This window comes from Carlito syrichta, unplaced genomic scaffold, assembly GCF_000164805.1.
Source record: "Carlito syrichta isolate Samal-C Ts95f unplaced genomic scaffold, Tarsius_syrichta-2.0.1 Scaffold310396, whole genome shotgun sequence".
In the NCBI taxonomy this organism is placed as follows: Eukaryota; Metazoa; Chordata; class Mammalia; order Primates; family Tarsiidae; genus Carlito; species Carlito syrichta.
In genome coordinates, this window is record NW_007254492.1 from 273889 (window position 1) to 292761 (window position 18873).

Below are 18873 nucleotides of genomic sequence, written 5' to 3' on the forward strand. Positions count from 1 at the left end.
AGGTCTACTTCTGAGTGAGAACATGTGATACTCAAATCTTTGTTTCTGTGAGAGATCACTCAGTATTATAAACTCTAATTCCATCCAGGTTGCTGTGAAATTAATGATGTTCACCTCACTAGTCATCAGGGAGATGCAAATTAAAACTACACTGAGATGCCACCTAACTCTAGTCAGAATGGCCATTATCAATAACTCAAAGAATAACAGATGCTGGAGAGGATGTGGTGAAAAGGGAACACTTCTACACTGTTGGTGGGAATGTAAACTAGTGCAGCCTCTGTGGAAATCAGTGTGGCGATTCCTAAAAGCTCTAAAAATCCACCTTCCATATGACCCCTCAATCCCCCTACTGGGAATATACCCTGAAGAACTCAAATCACTCTATAAAAAAGATACCTGCACACATATGTTTATCACAGCATTGTTCACAATAGCAAGATCATGGAACCAACCATGCTGTCCATCAAATGAGAGCTGGATTTTTAAAATGTGGTATATATACACAATGGAATATTACGCAGCAAAGTGCCTCTTTCCTCACCAGGGATGAGTGTCCTTTCTCTCAGTCAGGGAAATGGAGAATGGAATGTAAAGAGCCTCCCCCAAAGGGGACACTCTTCCTCCTAAGTTTTTTCTTTTCCCCTCTCCCTTTGTCTGTGTACCCAGTGTAGGAGGAAGATCAGACATGGGGGTAAATGAGGCCAAGCCTGCAGTGGGGACAGGATGAGAGGTGGGGAAAAGACTACATGAATGCAGAGGAGAAATCTATGGCTACATGGCAGCTTCTCCCCTCCCCCAATCTGGTGACCTGATGGCTTTCCTCAGTTGAAGCTGTCAGATTCCTGACCTGTGCCTGCTCACAGGGCCACCACCCTCCCCAAGCATGGCTCATGGGCTCTCCTCCTGCTCCCCAGCTCCCTCCACTCCCCCTAGGGTGCCTCCCTCTGCCTTCTACCTCTCAGACCTGGGCCAGGCCATGGGTACCTCCTTTGCCTGGAGACTCAGTTTCTGCCTTCTTAATCCTGAGACTCTTGCATAGCTGTGGTCCCCCACCTGCTTGCCTCTTTCTGGACCCTAGACAGCTCTTAGAAGAGCTGGGACAGCTTGGAGGTGACCCTGGTTAAGCACGGTCAAGCCCCACCCAATTCCTCTGCAATTCCACGTGTCCTCACTTCTCGTCCATCTGATTGCTGTCCCAATCAGGTGTCCCCCTTCAACATTGAGCCTTCCAGCGGCCAGCTTCACCCTCTGGGGGAGTGCAGAGTGAACATCACCTTGGAAGCCTTACACTGCCAGCGTCTACAGACCGTCCTAGAGCTGGAGGTGGAAAATGGGGCCTGGAGGTAAGGGGGCAGTGGGAAGAGCCGCTACAACAGACTTCATGCATGTTTGTGGTATATTTACTTATATTATGTGAAATTTCTTGAATTTAAGCCATGTTATAGCATAAACATGTTTATCCTAAGACTTAAGAGACGGCATTTTATTCTATAAAACTTGGAAATTACAGAAAAGAAAATTGAGATGACCCCTAATCTATTACCTAGAGGTAATTCACTGCTGATATTATGGGGTATGTCTTTCTAGGGTGTGTGTACTAAAGCAATGTAAGTTACTACAGCTCCTTTCAAACCCTTTAGCATTATCTAGTCTTTGCCCTTCTAAGTACACTCCCAGGGAGACACTTACACATGTGCACTGGGAAATGTGTGCTCATGTAGGAATGCTCAGAGCTAGACTGTTCCCAACAGTCTAATATTCATCAACAGGAAAATGGACAGAAAATTTTGTGGCATATTTTTGTTTGTTTGTTTGTTTGTTTTTTGAGTTCGAGTCTCACTCTGTTGCCCAGACTGGAGTGCAGTGGCCGCTCCCAGCCACTGCAGCCTCAATCTACTGGGCTCCGGCAATCCTTCCACCTCAGCCTTCCAAGTAGCTGGAACTACAGGCATGCACTACCACACCTGGCTAATTTTTGATTTATTGTAGAGATGAGGTCTTGTTAAGTTGCCCAGGCGGGTCTCGAACCCGTGGGCTCAGGTAATCCACTCACCTCAACCTCCCAAAGGCGCAGGGTTACAGGCTAAGCCACCGAGCCTGGCTTTGTGGCATATTTTAAATGAGCAAATGTGTGTGGGAGAAACACACTAGAGGTTTCAAAAGTATTAGTAATATTCCTTTTCTTTCTTCTTCCTTTCCCCTCCCCTCCCTTCCTTCACTCTCTGTATTTCTTTCTAGTGGAAAACTTCCCACATAGATACAAACAGAGAGAATAGTGTAACAAACCTCCACGTACTCATTACCTGCCTTCAATAATCATCAACTCATTGTAAATGTTGTTTCATCCATATCCCCTACCCACTTCTCCCCATCCCTTCCCAAATTATTCTGGAACAGAATATTCATTTTCTTTTTCTTCTTTTTTTTTTTTTTTTGAGTTGGAGTCTTACTCTGTTGCCCAGGCTGGAGTGCAGTAGCACACTCATGGCCACCCCAGCATCGACCTTCTGGGCCCTGGTGATCCTTTCACCTCAGCCTTCCAAGTAGCCGGAACTACAGGCACACTCTAGCACACCTGACTTAATTTTTGATTTATTGTAGAGATGAGGTCTCGTCAAGTTGCCCAGCCTGGTCTCGAACCCTCAGGCTCAGGCAATCTACTCGCCTTGGCCTCTCAAAGTGCTGGTATTATAGGTTGAGCCACTGAGCTCGGCCACAAAATATTCATTTACTTAAGCTGACTAGTGGCAATATTTTGTTTCTGAAGCAAGGTGGGGTGGTACATAGGTGTTCTTTTATTATTATTTGTTAAACTGTATATATATATTTAAGCTGTTCATATGTTTTGTACCAATTTTGCATGTATTTTGTGCTTCACTGTAAAAGCATTGAAATTCTCATCTAAAAACTTTATGGATACTCTTGAATTATCCTCCAAAAAGACTGTCATTTTATTCTTCCACCCACAGCGTATGAGACAACCTACAACCTTCTCCACACTCTCATAATTGCAAATGTTATCTGACTCTTTATACTTGACCATCTGATGGTCATGGATGTGCTCCTCTGTGATTACCATATGGGGCTAGGCATGAGTTTCTCACTGACCATGTAGGCCACTTTGTGGGCCTTAAATATGAAGGTTAAGTCTGCCTTCAGCACTGGGAAAATGCCTTAAGTCTTTGCTTATTTCCTTTCCTTTTCTGTCTCTGTCCTTTCTTCTTCTGAAAGGACCATGTATTAATCAGAATGTCTATAGCTGCAGGTAATGGAAACGTAGACATAACCAACTTAGACAAAAAAGAGAAAACACTGGCCCCTGTCACTGGGTATTCCTGCCTTGCCAAATCCAAGGGCTCAACCCTTTCCCTTTGGTCTGCTTCCTCTCGTTGTCTGCCCTCCTTCCCTCTTCCCCATCTCCATCCCAGCCCTACCTTCAATTCTGCTTCCTTTTGTTGGCCTTTCTCTCCCTGGTTGGGAAAGGGCCCTGGGCCACCCTGCCTTGGAGAGGAGGGCACCTAGACCTCCAGGTTCCCACTCTTCCAGCTTACCAGCCTCAGTGAAAATTGAAACCGGTTCTCCAGAGATGGGTTCTGCTTGGTCTTCTTTGGGTCATCTGGTCGCCTCTTCCCCTGGTGGGAGGGCAGGAAGAGGATCTGTCTCCTGAAGAAGCCCATAGGCAATCATGTTTTAAAATGTCAGGGTTTTTTGTTCTTGGGTTATTCCTTTTCTAGTAATCTATTATTGTCTTATGGTTGCAACAGTCTCTCAACTTCCTCAAGGAAACTAACTTATGTTTTCTTGGATTTTGGTTTGGACTCTTCCTCCTTCTTTTTTGGATTTTCTTCTGCTTCTAGTAATCCTTGACTGTCCATTTCTGTTTTCAAAGGGAGAAACAAGTTATTTGCATAAGCATCTGCATAAGTGGGGATAGGTGTGGAGTGCACCCTTCTTCCAAAGAATGAAGTGTATGTGAACTACCATCCTCAGAGCACACAGCTAGCCCAAATCCCAGAAGAAGGGGCCTTTGGGGAAAACAGCCTCCAAAAGTAAAGGACACCCACGCTGGCCACATGAATCAGTCTATTTCCTCTCTCATAAATGGGAGTGAAGGACTAGGACCTCTTTAGTTGTTTCTCCTCCACGACAGTTGAGAGATCCAATGTGGCTGCAGGCTCTGCTCTGACCTCTCTCCAGCTCCAGCCCCACAGTGTTCAGTCTTCTGTGTGTTGCCCGGAGCTCTGGGGCTGGGATGCTCATCTGGCCAAACCGATCAATCTCCCAGCAGTCCTCTCACTAGTTCCCCTGCCCTTTGATACCCTCATGCCATTGTTAAGGATGACACTGTGCTTAACCTGTGCAGGGCTCTCTCCTCCAAGGGTTTCAAACAGCAGTTTTGTTCTCCTCTGTTTTATCAGTTAATTTGGTCACATCCTTTCTTCCTTCTTTTAGTTATTATTTTTCTAGATGGAATTGCATTATATTTACTTTTTTATCCTTTATTTTAAAAATTTCACAAATAGGATGTGTGCTAGATGTCACATTTGCCAATTTGCTAGTCCTGACCCTCTCTCTGTCCTTTTTTCCTTTTCTTTTTCCTTCTTTTTGTAGAGATGGGGTCTTGATAAATTGTCCAGGCTGGTCTCAAAATCCTGGCCTCAAGTGATCCTCCTGCCTTGGCCTCTCAAAATGCTGACTTGAGTCACTGTACCTGGCTGTCTCTGTCCTTTTCTAACTGCTTTTCCACTTCTCCACACCTGTTATTTTCTGGGTTTTAGCTGGTAGTCATTCTACCATGTGAAGTGGTATTTTATTGAGGATTTGAGTTGTATTTTCCTGATGGCAAATGATATTGAACATTTTTTCATGTGCTTATTAACCATTTGTCTATCCTCTTTGGAGAAATATCTATTGAGATGCTTTGCCTGTTTTTAAAAATAGTCTTTTTGTGATTGAATTATACTCTTTTTATATTATAGATATGTCTCCTATTTATATGTGATTTACAAATATTTTCGCCCATTCTGATGATTGTCTTTTCACTTTCTTGATGGTATACTTTGAAGCACAAACATTTTGATGAAGCCCACCTATCTATTTTTCTACTTTGTTGCTTGTGCTTTTGGGGTCATACCTAAGAAACCATTGCTTAATATAGGTTCACAAAGATTTACTCATGTGTTTTCTTCTAAGAGTTTTATAGTCTTAGTTCTTACATTTAGGCCTTTGATCCATTTTGAGTTCATTTTTGTATGTAGTGTGAAAAAGGAGTCCAACTTTAATCCTGTCCATGTAGATAACCAGTTATCCCAGCACCATTTCTTTAAATGGTTCTTTACTCAATGATTTGTCTTGGCACCCTTGTCAAAAATCAATTGACTGTAAATATGGAGGTTTACTTATGGGCTCTCAACTCTGTTTCATTGATCTACATGTCTATCCTTATGTCAATACCACACTGTCAATTACTGTGGTTTGGTAGTACATTTTGAAATTGGGAAGTATAAATTCTCCAACTTTTTTTTTTCAAGACTGTTTGGGCTATTCTGGGTCTTTTGAATTTCCATAGAAATTTTAGAATCAGTTTGTCAACTTCTGCAAAGAGCTAGCTGGGGTTTGATAAGGGAGTGTATTGAATTTGTAGGCCAATCTAGGGAGTATTGTTGTTTTAACAATATTAAGTCTTCCCATCCATGAACATGAAGTATCTTTACATTTACACAGATCTTTTTTCATTTCTCTCAGGGATATTTTGTGTATAAGTCTTATACTTCTTTTGTTATATTATCCCTATGTTATTCTTTTTGGTGATTTGGAAATGGAACTCTTTTAAAAAAATTATTATTTTATTTTAGAGACAAGAGTCTCACTATATTGCCCAGGTTGGTCTCTCACTCCTGAGCTCAAGTGATCCTCCCACTTCAGCTTCCTGAGTAGGTGGGACTAAAAGCTTGCACCACTGCACCTGGCTTTGAAATGGAACTGTTTTGTTTATTTCGTTTTCTGATTGTATTGCTAAACATTTAGAGAAATATTCATCCATTCTGATGATTGCCTTTTCACTTTCTTGATGGTATACTTTGTTTTGGCTTTTTTTTTTTTTTTTGAGTCATAGTCTCACTCTATCACCCAGGCTGGAGTGCAGTGGCATGCTCACAGCCACCCCAGTGTTGACCTGCTGGGCTCCAGCGATCCTTCTGCTCCAGCCTTCCAAGTATCTGGAACTACAGGCACGTGCTACCACACCCGGCTAATTTTTGATTTATTGTGGAGAGGAGGTGTTGCCAAGTTGCCCGGGCTGGTCTCGAACCCTTGGGCTCAGGCAATTCACTTGCCTTGGTCTCCCAAAGTTCTGGGATTACAGGCTGGGCCACCAAGCCTGGCGATGTTATACTTTGAAGCACAAAAATTTTGATGAAGCCCACTTTATCTATTATTCTACTTTGTTGCTTGTGCTTTTGGTGTTATATCTAAGAAGCCATTGCCTAATCTAAGTTCAAAAAGATTTACTCATATGTTTTCTTCTAAGAGTTGAGAAGAAACAACTCTTAGAAATACAACTATTTTTGTGTACTGATCATGTATTCTGCAGCCTTATGAACTCATTTATTATTCCTAATAATTTTCTAAAACAAATATCATGCCATCTGCATATAGAGTTAGTTTTACTTCTTCCTTTCTAATCTGGATGCCTTTTGTTTTTTCTCTTTCTTTTTTCCCTGCCTAGGGGACCTAATACTGTAGCACAGGTTGAATAAAAGTGGCAAGAGCAGACACCTTTGCTTTGTTCCCCATATTAAAAGAAAAACATTCTTTCACCATTAAGTATGATGTTAGCTATAGACTTTTTGTAGCTGTCCTGTATCAGTCTGAGGAATTTCCGTTCTATTCCTATTTCACTAATTTTAGTTAATCTAGTTTTTCCCATGAAGGATGTTAGGCTTCATTTTGTCGAATGTTTTTTCTGCCTCTGTTGAAATAATCATGCCATGTTTGTCCTTTTTTCTATTAACATAATGTTCAACATTGATTTTTAGATGTTAAACCAGTCTTTTATTCCTGTGACAGATCTCATTTTGTCATGGTGTATAATTGTTTTTACTCATATATGTTGCTAAATTTGGGTTTCTGGTACTTTGTTGAGGATTTTGGTATCTGTATGTATAAAGGATATTGACTCGTAGGTTTCTTGTGTTGTCTTTGTCCAGTTTTGGTAGCAGAGTAATACTGGTCTTGTAGGATGAGTTTGGAAGTATTCACTCCTCTTCTATTTTGCTGAAGAGTTTGTGAAGGGTTGGTATGAATTCCTCTTTAAATGTGTGGTAGAATTTATCAGTGCTACCCTGGGGCATGGGTTTTTCCTGTGGGAACTTTAAAAGTTACTACAGATATACCTCAGAGATATTGCAGGTTCAGTTCCAGATCACCACAGTAAAGTGAATATCACAATAGAGCAAGTCACATGAATGTTTTGGTTTTCCAGTACATATAAAAGTTTTGTTTACACAATACTGTGGTCTTTTAAGTGTCAATAGCATTATGTCTTAAAAAACAATGTATATGCCTTAATTAAAAAATACTTACTTGCCAAAAAAAGCTAACAATCATCTGAGCCCTCAGCAAGTCATAAAATTTTTGCTGGTGGAAGGTCTTTCCTCAATGCTGTTGGCTGCCGACTGACCAGGATGGTGGTTGCTGAAGGTTGGGGTAGCTATGGCAATTTCTTAAAATAAGGCAACGGTGAAGTTTGCCACATCAGTTGACTTTTTATTTCACAACAGATTTTTCGGTAGCATGTAATGATGTTTGATAGCATTTTATCCACTGTAGAACCTCTTTCAATATTGGAGTCAATCCTCTCAAATCTTGGCACTGCATTATCAACTAAGTTTATGTAATGTTTGAAATCCTTTGTCATTTCAACAATTTTCACAACATCTTCACCCGGAATAGATTCCATCTCAAGGTACCTCTTTCTTTGCTCATTCATAAGAGATAGCTCCTCATTTGTTCAAGTTCTAACATGAGATTGTGACAATTTAGTCACATCTTCATGTTTGACTTCTAACCCTTATTCTCTTTCTGTTTCTACCACATATGCAATTACTTCTTCTGCTGAAATCTTGGACCCCTCAAAGTCACCCATGAGGGTTGAAAAGTAAATCTTAACTGTGTGCTTAAAGTATTCAGTAAACCACCTGGTGTGGTGACTCATATCTGTAATCCCAGCACTTAGGGGCTGAGGTGGGTGGATTGCTTAAACTCATGAGTTCAAGACTAGCCTAGGTAACACAGCGAGATCCTGTCTCAAGAAAAAGAGAGAGAGAGAGAGAAAGGGAGGGAGGGAGAGAGGGAAAGGAGGGGGGAGGGAGGGGGGAGAGAATGCAATAAACTTGCTATAAATATATGTGATGGCATCCATGCTTTGTTGTTTCAATTTATTAGAGGATAGGCGAGTATATTTAACAAAAAAAAATTTTTTTTTTTGAGTTGGAGTCTGACTCTGTCACCCAGGCTGGAGTGCTGTGGCATGCTTCTGATGGCAGTCTTCTGATCCTTCCGCCTCAGCCTTCCAAGTAGCTGGAGCTACCGGCACGCACCACCTTGCCTGGCTAATTTTTTGATTTATTGTAGAGATGAGGTTTTTCATGTTGCCTAGGCTGGTCTTGCATCCGTGGGCTCAGGCAGTCCTTTTGCCTTGGCCTCCCAAAGTGCTGGGATTACAGACTTGAGCCACCATACCCAGCCAACATAATTTTTAAAGACCCTAGAATTTTTGGAGTAGTCAATGAGCATTGGCTGCACTTAAAGTTACTAGTTGCATTAACCCCTATAGCAAGAGAGTCAAGGCAGTCTGTTCTTTGAAGCTTTGAAGCCAGGCATTGACTTCTGTCTAGCATGAGAGTTCTAGATTGCATCTTCTTCCAATAAAATGCTGCTTTATCTGCACTGAAAATCTGTTGTTTAGAGTAGCCACCTTCATCAATGACCTTAGCTAGATCTTCTGGATAGCTTTCTGCAGCTTCTCCTTCAGCACTTGCTGCTTCCCCTTGCACATCTGTGTTATAGAGGCGACTCCTCTCCTTAAATCACATGAACTTAGCTTGGCCAGCTTCAAACTTTTCTTCTTCTGAGAGAGCTTCCTCACCTCTCTCAGCCTTCAGAGAATTGAAGAGTTGGATCCTTGCTCTGGATTAGACTTTGGCTTAAGGGAATGTTGTGGCTGGTTTGAACTTGTACCTAGATCACTAAAACTCTCTCTATATCAGCAACAAGACTGTTTTGCTCTCTTAACATTTGTGTGTTCACTTGAGTAACATGTTCAGTTTCCTTCAAGAACTTTTTACTTGCATTCACAACTCGGCAAACTGTTTGGTACAAGAGGCCTAGCTGTCAGTCTATCTTGGCTCTCAACATGCCTTCCTCACTATGCTTAATCATTTCTAGCTTTTAATTTAAAGTGAGAGACTTGCAACTCATCCTTTCACTTGGACACTTAGAGGCCATTGTAGGGTTATTCATTGACCTAATTTCAATATTGTTGTATTTTAGACAATACAGAAGCCCAAGGAGGGGGAGAGAAATAGAGGAAGAGCCAGCAGTCAGAACACACATAACATTTATCAATTTAGTTCACCATCTTGGTTTTTTGGGGTTTTTTTGAGTTGGAGTCTCATTCTGTCCTCCAGACTGGAGTGCAGTGGCACGCTCCCTCCCGGCCACTGCAGCCTCAACCTGCTGGGCTCCAGCGATCCTTCCACCTCAGCCTTCCAAGTAACCAGAACTACAGGTGCACGCTACCATATCCGGCTAATTTTTTTTGATTTATTGGAGAGACGAGGTCTCGCCAAGTTGGTCGAGTGGGTCTTGAACCCACAGGCTTAGGCAATCCACTCACCTCAGTCTCCCAGAGTGCTGGGATTATAGGCTGAGCCACCAATCCCGGCCAAGTTCACCATCTTGTATGGGTATTGTTTGTGGCAACCCAAAACAATTATAATAGGACCAGGTGCAATGGTTTATGCCTGTAATCCCAGCACTTTTGGGAGACCAAGGCAGGAGGATCACTTGAGCCCAGGAGTTCAAGACTAGCCTCAGCAGCATGGTGAAACTTTGACTCTACAAAAGAAGAAAAAGGAGAAGTAAGAAATTATAATAGTAACATCCAAGATCACTTATCACAGATCATCATACTGTATAATACTACTAATGAAAAAGTTTGAAATATTGCCAAGAATTACCAAAATGTGACACAGAGACACGAAGTGAGCACATCACATGTTGTTGAAAAAATGACTGAGAGACTTGCTCAAAGCAGGCAGGATTGCCACAGACCTTCAATCTATAAAGAGTGCAGTATCTGTGAAGCAGATGCAATAAAGTTAAACACAATAAAACAAGGTATATCCATAATTTAATTTCTTATTATAGGTCTATTGAGATTTTTCTTTTTTTCTTTACTCAGCCTTGGTAGCTTGTGTCACTCTAGGAATTTGTCCATTTTATCTATGTTAAGTAATTTGTTGGCACATAGTTGTTAGTATTGTTCTTTAATAATTCTTTTTATTTCAGTATGACCAGAAGTGATGTCTCTGCTTTCATTCCTGATTTCTCTAATTTGTCTCTTCTATTTTTTTCTCATTCAGTCTAGCTAAAGGTTTGTCAATGTTGTTGATGTTTTCTTTTTTTTTTTTTTTGAGTTGGAGTCTCACTCTGTCGTTCAGATTGGAGTGCAGTGTCCATTCCCAGCCACTGCAGCTTCGACCTGCTGAGGCTCTGGCGATCCTTCCGCCTCAGCCTTCCAAGTAGCTGGAATTACAGGCGCACACTACCACACCCAGCTAATTTTTTGATTTATTGTAGAGATGAGGTTTCACCAAGTTGCCCAGGCGGGTCTCGAGCCTGCGGGCTCAGGCAGTCCACTCACCTCAGCCTCCCAAGGCACGGGATTACAGGCTGAGCCACTGAGCCCAGCTGATGTTTTCAAATAACCAGCTTTTGATTCTGATTTTCTGTATTGTTTTTCTGTTTTCTATTTCATTTGTTTCTGCTCTCTTTTCTTCATTATTTCTGTCCTTCTGCTTGTTTGGGGTTTAGCTTGCTCTTCTTCTTCTAGTTACTTAGGGTGGAAGCTTAGGTTTTTGACTTGTAATTATCTTTAAAAAAATTAGTATTTACAAATATAAATTTCCCTCTAAGCACTGCTTAGCTGCGTGAGCTCTCATATGTTGTTTCCATTTTCATTGACATAAAAAAATTCTAATTTTTCTTGTGATTTCTTATTTGACTCTTTGTTTATTTATGAGTGTTTTAATTTGCTCATATTTTTATTTTCCAAATTTCTTTCTGTTGCTGATTTCTAATTTGATTATATTGTTGGAGAGCATATTTTATCTAATTACAGTCCTTTTAAACTTACTGAGGCCTGTTTTCTGGGCTATCTTATGGCCTATTCTGGAGAATGTTCCTTGTGTACTTAAGAAAAGTACATATTCTGCTGTTGCTGGGTACGGTGTTGTATATATGTCTGTTAAGTCTGGTTGGTTTATAGTGTTGTTTAAGTCTTCTATGTTCATTTTTTCGCTTATTGTTTTGTTCATTATTAAAAGTGAGGTAATAAAGTCTTCAGCCATTATTTATCGTTGAATTGTCAGTTTCTCCCTTCAGTTCTGTCAGTGTTGCTTCATGTATTTTGGGGCTCTGTTATTAGATATTTATATGTTTATTATTGTTATGTCCTTTCTAATTTACCTTTTGTGTGTGTGTGTGATTTATTGTAGAGATGAGGTCTCACCAAGTTGCCCAGTATTTACCTTTTTATAATTATAATTTATCCTTCTTTATCTCTAGCAACAATTTTTGTCTTAAAGTCTATTTTAAATGATATTAATATAGCTTCTACAGCTCTCTTTTGGGTACTATTTACACAGTATATATTTTTAAATCCTTTTTCTTTTAAACTATTTGTGTCTTTGAATCTAAAGTGTCTTTTGTAGGCAGGGTGCAATGGCTCATACCTGTAATCCCAGGTAGACTGAGATGAAAGGATTTCCCGAGCCCAGGAGTTTGAGCCTAGCCTGGGCAACATGGTGAGATTTCATCTCTATAAAATAAATCAAAAAAATTAGCTGGGTGTGGTGGCTTCCAAGTAGTCCCAGCTACTTGGAGGGTTGAGGTGGAGGGATCACCTGAGCCCATCAGGTTGGGGCTGCAGTGTACGTGAGCATGCCACTGCACTCCAGCCTGGGCAACAGAGTGTGAGACTCCAATTCTAAGTAAATAAATAAATAGTGTCTCTTGTAGACAGCATCTACTTGGATCATTTTTTAAAAATCCATTTTGCCAATCTCTACCTTTTGATTGAATTGTTAATCTATTTGTATTTAATGTAATTACTGATAAAGTAGTATTTACATTTCCTGTTTTGCTGTTTGTTTTCTGTCTTTTGTCTTTTTGTTCCTGCATTCTTCCTTTATTACCTTCTTCTGTGCTAGATAGATATTTTCTAGTATACCATTTTAATTTCCATGTTTTGCTTTTTTTTAAAAGTTGTTTTCAGGCAACGCCTTCGGGTCCCCTCCCACGGTGGGAGCTTTTCTGTCCTCTCAATAAATTCTGCTTTCTCAAAAAAAAAGTTTCCTTAGTGGTTGCCCAGGGCATTATAATTAATATCTTATACTTGGGGAACCTGCACAGTGAATATTTGTATACCTAACCTTGAATTGTACCTCACAATTTTAAAATAAAAATTAAAAGAGAAAAAGAAATCTTATACTCAAATTTAATTTCAATCAACTTAATTTCAGTAGCATGCAGCGTTGCTGTTCCTTCCCTTCTTTTGTACTATTACTGTCATCAGAATTACCCCTGACACATTATAGGTCCATCAATGCAGTTTTATAGTTATTGGTTTATGCAGTTGTCTTTTACATCAGATAGAAAGAGTTATAAGCAAAAATATGTTTATTCTGCCTTTTATATTTGCCTGTGAATTTACCTTGATATGGTTTTATTAGTCAAGGTTCCACCAGAGAAACAGAATGAGAATATATTTATTAAGAAATGCATTGCAAATAATTGGCTTACACAACCTGGGGGTTGACTGGGCAAGCCTGAAACCACAGGGCAGGACTTCAGGAAGGACAGGCTAGAACCCTCAACACAAGCTGAAGCTGCAATGTACACATGAAATTGCTTTGGGTACTTTTAAGGCCTTTCAACTTATTGAATCAGGCTTATCCAGAATAGCTAGGATAATCTCCTTTTTTGAACTCAACTGATTATTAATCATACCTACAAAAACACCTTTAGCCATTCAGACATGTAAAGAATTTGCCCATCAAGCTCCTGTCCTTACAATAATAAAAAGATGAACAAGCAAATATGCCTTTTCTTAGATTCATCAGAGAACTGAAGTCACAGGACAATAGCTACTCCCCAAAATGAAGAAATAGACAGATACTGAGAGTACAGACCAGTTTACCTGTAGCAGATGGACACTTAAATGATAGCGTCAACAAATTTCTGGTGGCTGAATGTAGACTAGATTGAGAGATAAAAACTCTTGGGGGTTCATAGGTTCTCATGGTGAAGACTGGAAAAAGATTATCTCTTGTTTGGTCCAGGTGTGCTGGGACAGGGAAGTAGCCATTCTGAAATATGCTCAGAGAAAAAGTAACAAGTCTGAAATAAGCCCAGAGTATTCTCCACAATGATTTCTTTTACACCTAAGACTTCCATCTTAAAAAATAACAATTATTGGCTCAAGTCTGTAATCCCAGCACTTTGGGAAGCCGAGGTGAGAGGACTACCTGAGCCCACAGTTTTGTGACCAGCGTGGGCAACTTGGCGAGAGACCTCATCTCTACAATAAATCAAAAAATTAGCCAGGCATGGTAACGTGCACCTGTAGTTCCGGTTACTTGGAAGGCTGAGGCAGAAGGATCGCCTGAGCCCAGCAAGTTGACACTGGGGAGGCAGAGAGCATGCCACTGCACTCCACCCTGGGTGACAGAGTGGGCGACAGAGTGAGACTCCAACACAAAAATAAATAATAACAATGATAAGTGGTACTGTATTTTTCATTTCTGTTTCCACATGCTCATTGTTAGTATATGAAAATATGATTGATTTTTGTATGTTGATCTTTTTTTTTTCAAATTGGAGTCTCACTCTGTCACCCAGGCTGGAGTGCAGTGGCATGCTCACAGCCACCCCAGCACCGACCTACTGGGTTTCAGTGATCCTTCGCCTCAGCCTTCCAAGTAGCCAGAACTACAGGCAAGCACTACCATGCTTGGCTAATTTTTGATTTATTGTAAAGATGAGGTCTCGCCAAGTTGCCCAGGCTGGTCTTGAACCCGTGGGCTTAGGCAATTCACTTGCCTTGGCCTCCCAAAGTGCTGGGATTATAGGCAGAGCCACCGAGTCTGGCCGTATATTGACCTTATAACCTGTAACTTTGCTGAATCCACTCACTGGTTCTTGGAGGACTTTCTACATAGACCAACATGTCATCTATAAATAGGGATGGTTCTGTTTCTCCTTTTCTCGTCAGTATGCCTTATCTTTCCTTATGTTCCAGTTACCTTCCTGTGTATGCTGAGGTACAGAAACCCCACGTGTACCTGCGGAGCAGCCAGGTGGAGATTAGCAACCTCTACCTGGGAGTGCCTACAAAGGTGACTGTCATGCTCATCAATGGCACGCTGCTACCCACCCGCTTCCACTGGGGCAAGGTGAGTGAACCCACAGCATTGGGCAGCAGGTTTGCAGCTCTCAGCAACAGAGGCCCATGTGGAGGGGAGTCTTGTCCTCAAACTTCCCCCAGAACAGATGCTCAGCCTCCCTCCCACAGCCATCCCTTACTCCACAGTGTGCAGAAAAGCTCCCTGAAGGAGCAGCACATCTGGTTCAGCTCTTTCTTGCCCTGCCTTTAGGGAATTCCAGTTCTCTGCCCAAGAAGAGTTTCTGTTGAACACAGCTAGATTCTCCAAACCAGCATACCCCATGATTGGTCCATACAGCTGTTGGGAGCCCAGCTGTGGCACTGCCCCTGTGGCTGGCTGTGGAGCTCTGAGTGCCATGGGAGACAAGGCCACACCCATGTGCATCAGAGGCAGCTGCCCTCTGCTTTCTATCATGCTGGCCTCCCAGGGCAGCTTTTTTAGCCCAGGTAACCCACTGACAGGCGAAGTTCAGCTGCAGTCAAGGAGGAGAGAAGGGATCTGTGCTTTATCCCCAGAAGTGAGCACCCTGCCCTGTCGGTCTCGCATGGACCCCCGTCTGCCAGCCTCCAGCCCTACACTCAGCAGTGCTGGGTACTCTGTCTGGACCCTGGTCCATTATGGAGGCCACCAAGTGACAACTGCCCCACTCATGTGTTTGCCAGCTCCTGGGGCACCAAGCGGACTTCTGCAAAGTGATAATCTCCCCCAGACGTGGCCTGCTGGGCCCCAGTGAGGAGTTCCATCTCAACTTGGAATTCACTGCTCACACCCAGGTGATTAAGGCAATTTGGGGCCTGAGTGACTGGGGAGGCCCTCTGCCAACTGTTTGCACCTGTCCCACAGGAGCGGCCCTACCTCAGGCTCCACTCCTGGTCCTTGTGAGTGGGGAGGGGGTTTCTTGCACTTGGGTCTGGGTCCCCCATTCCTGTTGGGCCTGGAACCTAGAGCAGCCTGGATGTGCCCTGAGACCCAGTGGCCATGCCCAGCATTTGGCATCAGCTGTTGCCCTCCTCAGGCCATTTTCTGTGGCCACAAGTGGGCCCAGTTTTCCAGTTTGTCTAGAGATCCAGAGCAGAGCTGCTGCTCACAGCCAGTGCTACTGGGTGAGGGTAACTGGTAGCTAGCCCCCTCCCAGGAGAGGTACAGCTTCTCTCTGGAGTGGCCCAGAGGAAGGCCAACAGGAAGGAACATACTCAGTATGGGCTTGGGCCATTGCTGGTTAGTTCTTTGTGGTACTTATGGGAAGAAAAACTTCTTCCTTGCAGAGATGTGCAGTTTCTTGCTGGAAAATGTGAGAACAGTGGGCCAGAGCTCTAGGATGACAGACAGACAGGACCAGGCCAGGCATGGAGCACATCTCTCCCAGGAAGCATTTGATTTCTAGGGTAGCAGCTTTGTCAGAATAGATGTGCAGCAGCCTCTCCAGAGGCTCACTTTGAGGGGTCTCCCTTCATTGGGGCATGTTCAGGTATTTGGGGCAGACTCAGCCATGAACCCCAACGAATGGGCCAGGCCTCCTGGGGGGAGGGTGTGGGCCGACTTGCTGGGCTCACTAGAGGGACTGGAGAGCCCTTCTACAGAGAAGAGCCTGGATAGAGGCCAAGGCCTTCCTGTTGAGCCATTCACAGCACCTATCTGCCATGGAAGACTATTTGGGCCCATCTTCAGATGCCCCAGCTGTGGGTCTGATGCCTGGATGGCTTTCTTTTAGGAAGAACTGACCAATCTGGTCCTCCCTTGTCACGTGTCAGGCATGAAGAAGCCACTGGTCCTAGGCATTTCTGGGAAGCCCCAGGGACTGCAAGTGGCCATTGCCATCTCTTCGGAGGATTCTGATAGCTGGTGAGCCCAGGGCTGGGGTGTGGAGTAGGGATGGCCTGCAGTCTGAGTCAGCCACACAAAGGACACAAAGGAGCCACGCACGGTGGTACCAGTCTACTCCCATCTGAATTTCCCCCGCTTTACCTCGTCCCTGTCTTCTGTGAGGCCTTTCCCCACATACTTGGAGCTATGATGTCCAGGCCGGCAGGAGATAGCCGGGAACAGGGCTGCAGATAACTTGGGCGGCCCAGCAACAGGGAGGCATGCCAGTGTCCCCGGCCAGCGACAGTGTATGCAGCGTTTGAGGCCTCTCTTGATATCAAGAGTGGGCAAGAGAGGTCTGTGGGTTGGCAGCTCAGTGAGATGGGAATATGAGGAGGGAGCCTGGTGTCTGGGCAGCTTCTGCACCTCCACCCAAGGCGGCTCACTGGGCAGGGCTCAGGGTGGCATGTAACATGGTACCCATGGGCATGGGGCAGTGTTTGCAGCACAGAACAGTGGCCAGGCCCCCCGAAGGAGCTTCACCTGGACTTTGGCTCGACGGTGCCACTGAGGACCCGTGTGACTCGCCAGCTCATCCTCACCAATTGCTCCCCAATACACACGCCTTTCACCCTCAAGTTTGAGTACTTCGGGAGCTCCCAAAGCAGTCTGAGCAAAAAGACCAGCCTGTGAGTCTTGTTTTTCTGAGGCAGTTCCTAGAGCAGATGTAGCCGGGTGGGGTGTAGCCTGTTGGGTCTCTGCGGCTTAGGTGGCCAGAGGTTGTTGATGTGAGAAGTGGGAGTTTGTGGTTTTACAGGTAGATATGGGGACCTGCAGGGAGGAAATGCTTTTGCTCATTTGCCCTGAGTAGGCCTGTGGGAGGGGCCAGGGTTGTGGCTCCTTCTACTCAGGCTGGGCTGCTGGAGTGGAGGGTTTCTGATAGAGCAGGCAGGGTGGGCCTGTGGGTGAGGGAGAAGTTACTGTGAACTGTGTGGGCAGAGGCGTGGGAGGAGCGCTCAGGAGCAGGGAGCATTCAAGGAGTGGTGTGTCTGGGTGGACACCTCTCCTCGTAATCTCCTGAAGCAGTAGAGGAGCCTAACTTAGAAACCACTGCCGTGGGTGGTGGGGAAGCCATGAACAGTTTCTAAGCCATTAACTTTCCACTCGGAAAGTTAGTGGCACCCGGTCTGGACAGATGGTGCAGGAAAGACTGGAAACAGGTCTGTTGCAGAAATCTGGGCTAGAGATGGGGAGCCCGGGCTGGTTCTGCATCCAGGGATAGCCAGAGCTCAGGGTCTGGGGCAGGGAGTCCCTGACCCAGAACTATCCTGGGTTTCTTGGGATGCCGCCCCTGCAGCTGGCGGGGGGTCTGTAGCTGGGATGCCTCGAGTGGTAGGGGTGCAGTGGGAATGCAGACCAGAAAAGGAGGGGAAGAAGAAGCCTGACCAGCTCCCCCTGGGAGGAGCAGGCAGGACCCCCTTCCTCTGCTGGGTACCTGGTAGGTTGCTGGTTGCTATGGGAAGCGACTCAGATCTTGGGACAGGCTCAGCTGCCTTGATCCTATTTCTGGGTCTCCATTTGTAAAGCCCCGACATGCCTCCTGCCCTGCTAAAGACGGCACGAATCCGAGAGCACTTGGCCAGGCGAGAGCAGCTGGGTAAGAGCCCTCGGGGTGGGTCTGCTGGGCCCAGGCTATGGCCAGAGTGGGATTTGGCATGGCTTTCTGAGGATATGGGCCATCTGCTGCCAAGAAAGGAGGCCAGGACCAGAGAACCCCTCAGTGTCTTCTTCAGTGAGGTTCCCCAGATGGCCAAGGCTCTCCACCTGACAATGCCCCTCTCAAATGAGGCCATTTCCCTGCTAGGTCACAGGTTCATGCACAGGGCCTAGACTTGATTTGGGGTGGGTGACAGCTCATGAGGGAGGGCTCCCACTGGGGCCTGTCCCCTCTGGGCATGATCCAGAGCAGTGGGCCCCCAGGTGCTGGGCTTTCGGTGGGAGGGCATAGATAGCTGACCCAGGAGGGGCTTTAGGGGTGTTTTGTCTGGGGCAGTGCTCTGCTAACACCTGAGGGTTTGAACCTCACTCCCAACCCCAGGCCCTGAATCCTTACTCCTGATTTTCCCCTAGACTTTTTGGAAAGCATGCTGTCTCATGGGAAAGGAGCTGCTTTCTTTCCCCACGTTGACCAGGGCATACTGGGGGCCTACCAGCAGCGGATAATCGACATCACAGGCTGTGCCAACATGTGGGGCGAGTACTGGGACAGCCTCATCTGCACGGTAAAGTTGTATAGGAGAGCAGTGGGCTGGGGGGGGTGGGCGGGGAGCCCACACTG

The 18873-nt window shown here is 44.4% G+C and overlaps 1 protein-coding gene across 2 annotated transcripts in view; it reads left to right on the forward strand.

Annotated features, from left to right (window-relative positions):
* The window catches only part of DLEC1 (deleted in lung and esophageal cancer 1), a 68566-nt gene that overhangs the window by 39790 nt on the left and 9903 nt on the right, over positions 1-18873 (forward strand). For both annotated transcript variants that reach the window (XM_008068338.1, XM_008068339.1), the window contains exons 19-25: positions 1207-1346; positions 14588-14741; positions 15395-15505; positions 16444-16574; positions 17033-17224; positions 18122-18192; positions 18666-18817. In XM_008068338.1, coding sequence (XP_008066529.1) covers positions 1207-1346; positions 14588-14741; positions 15395-15505; positions 16444-16574; positions 17033-17224; positions 18122-18192; positions 18666-18817 — 951 coding nt within the window. The remainder of the gene's footprint in view (positions 1-1206; positions 1347-14587; positions 14742-15394; positions 15506-16443; positions 16575-17032; positions 17225-18121; positions 18193-18665; positions 18818-18873) is intronic.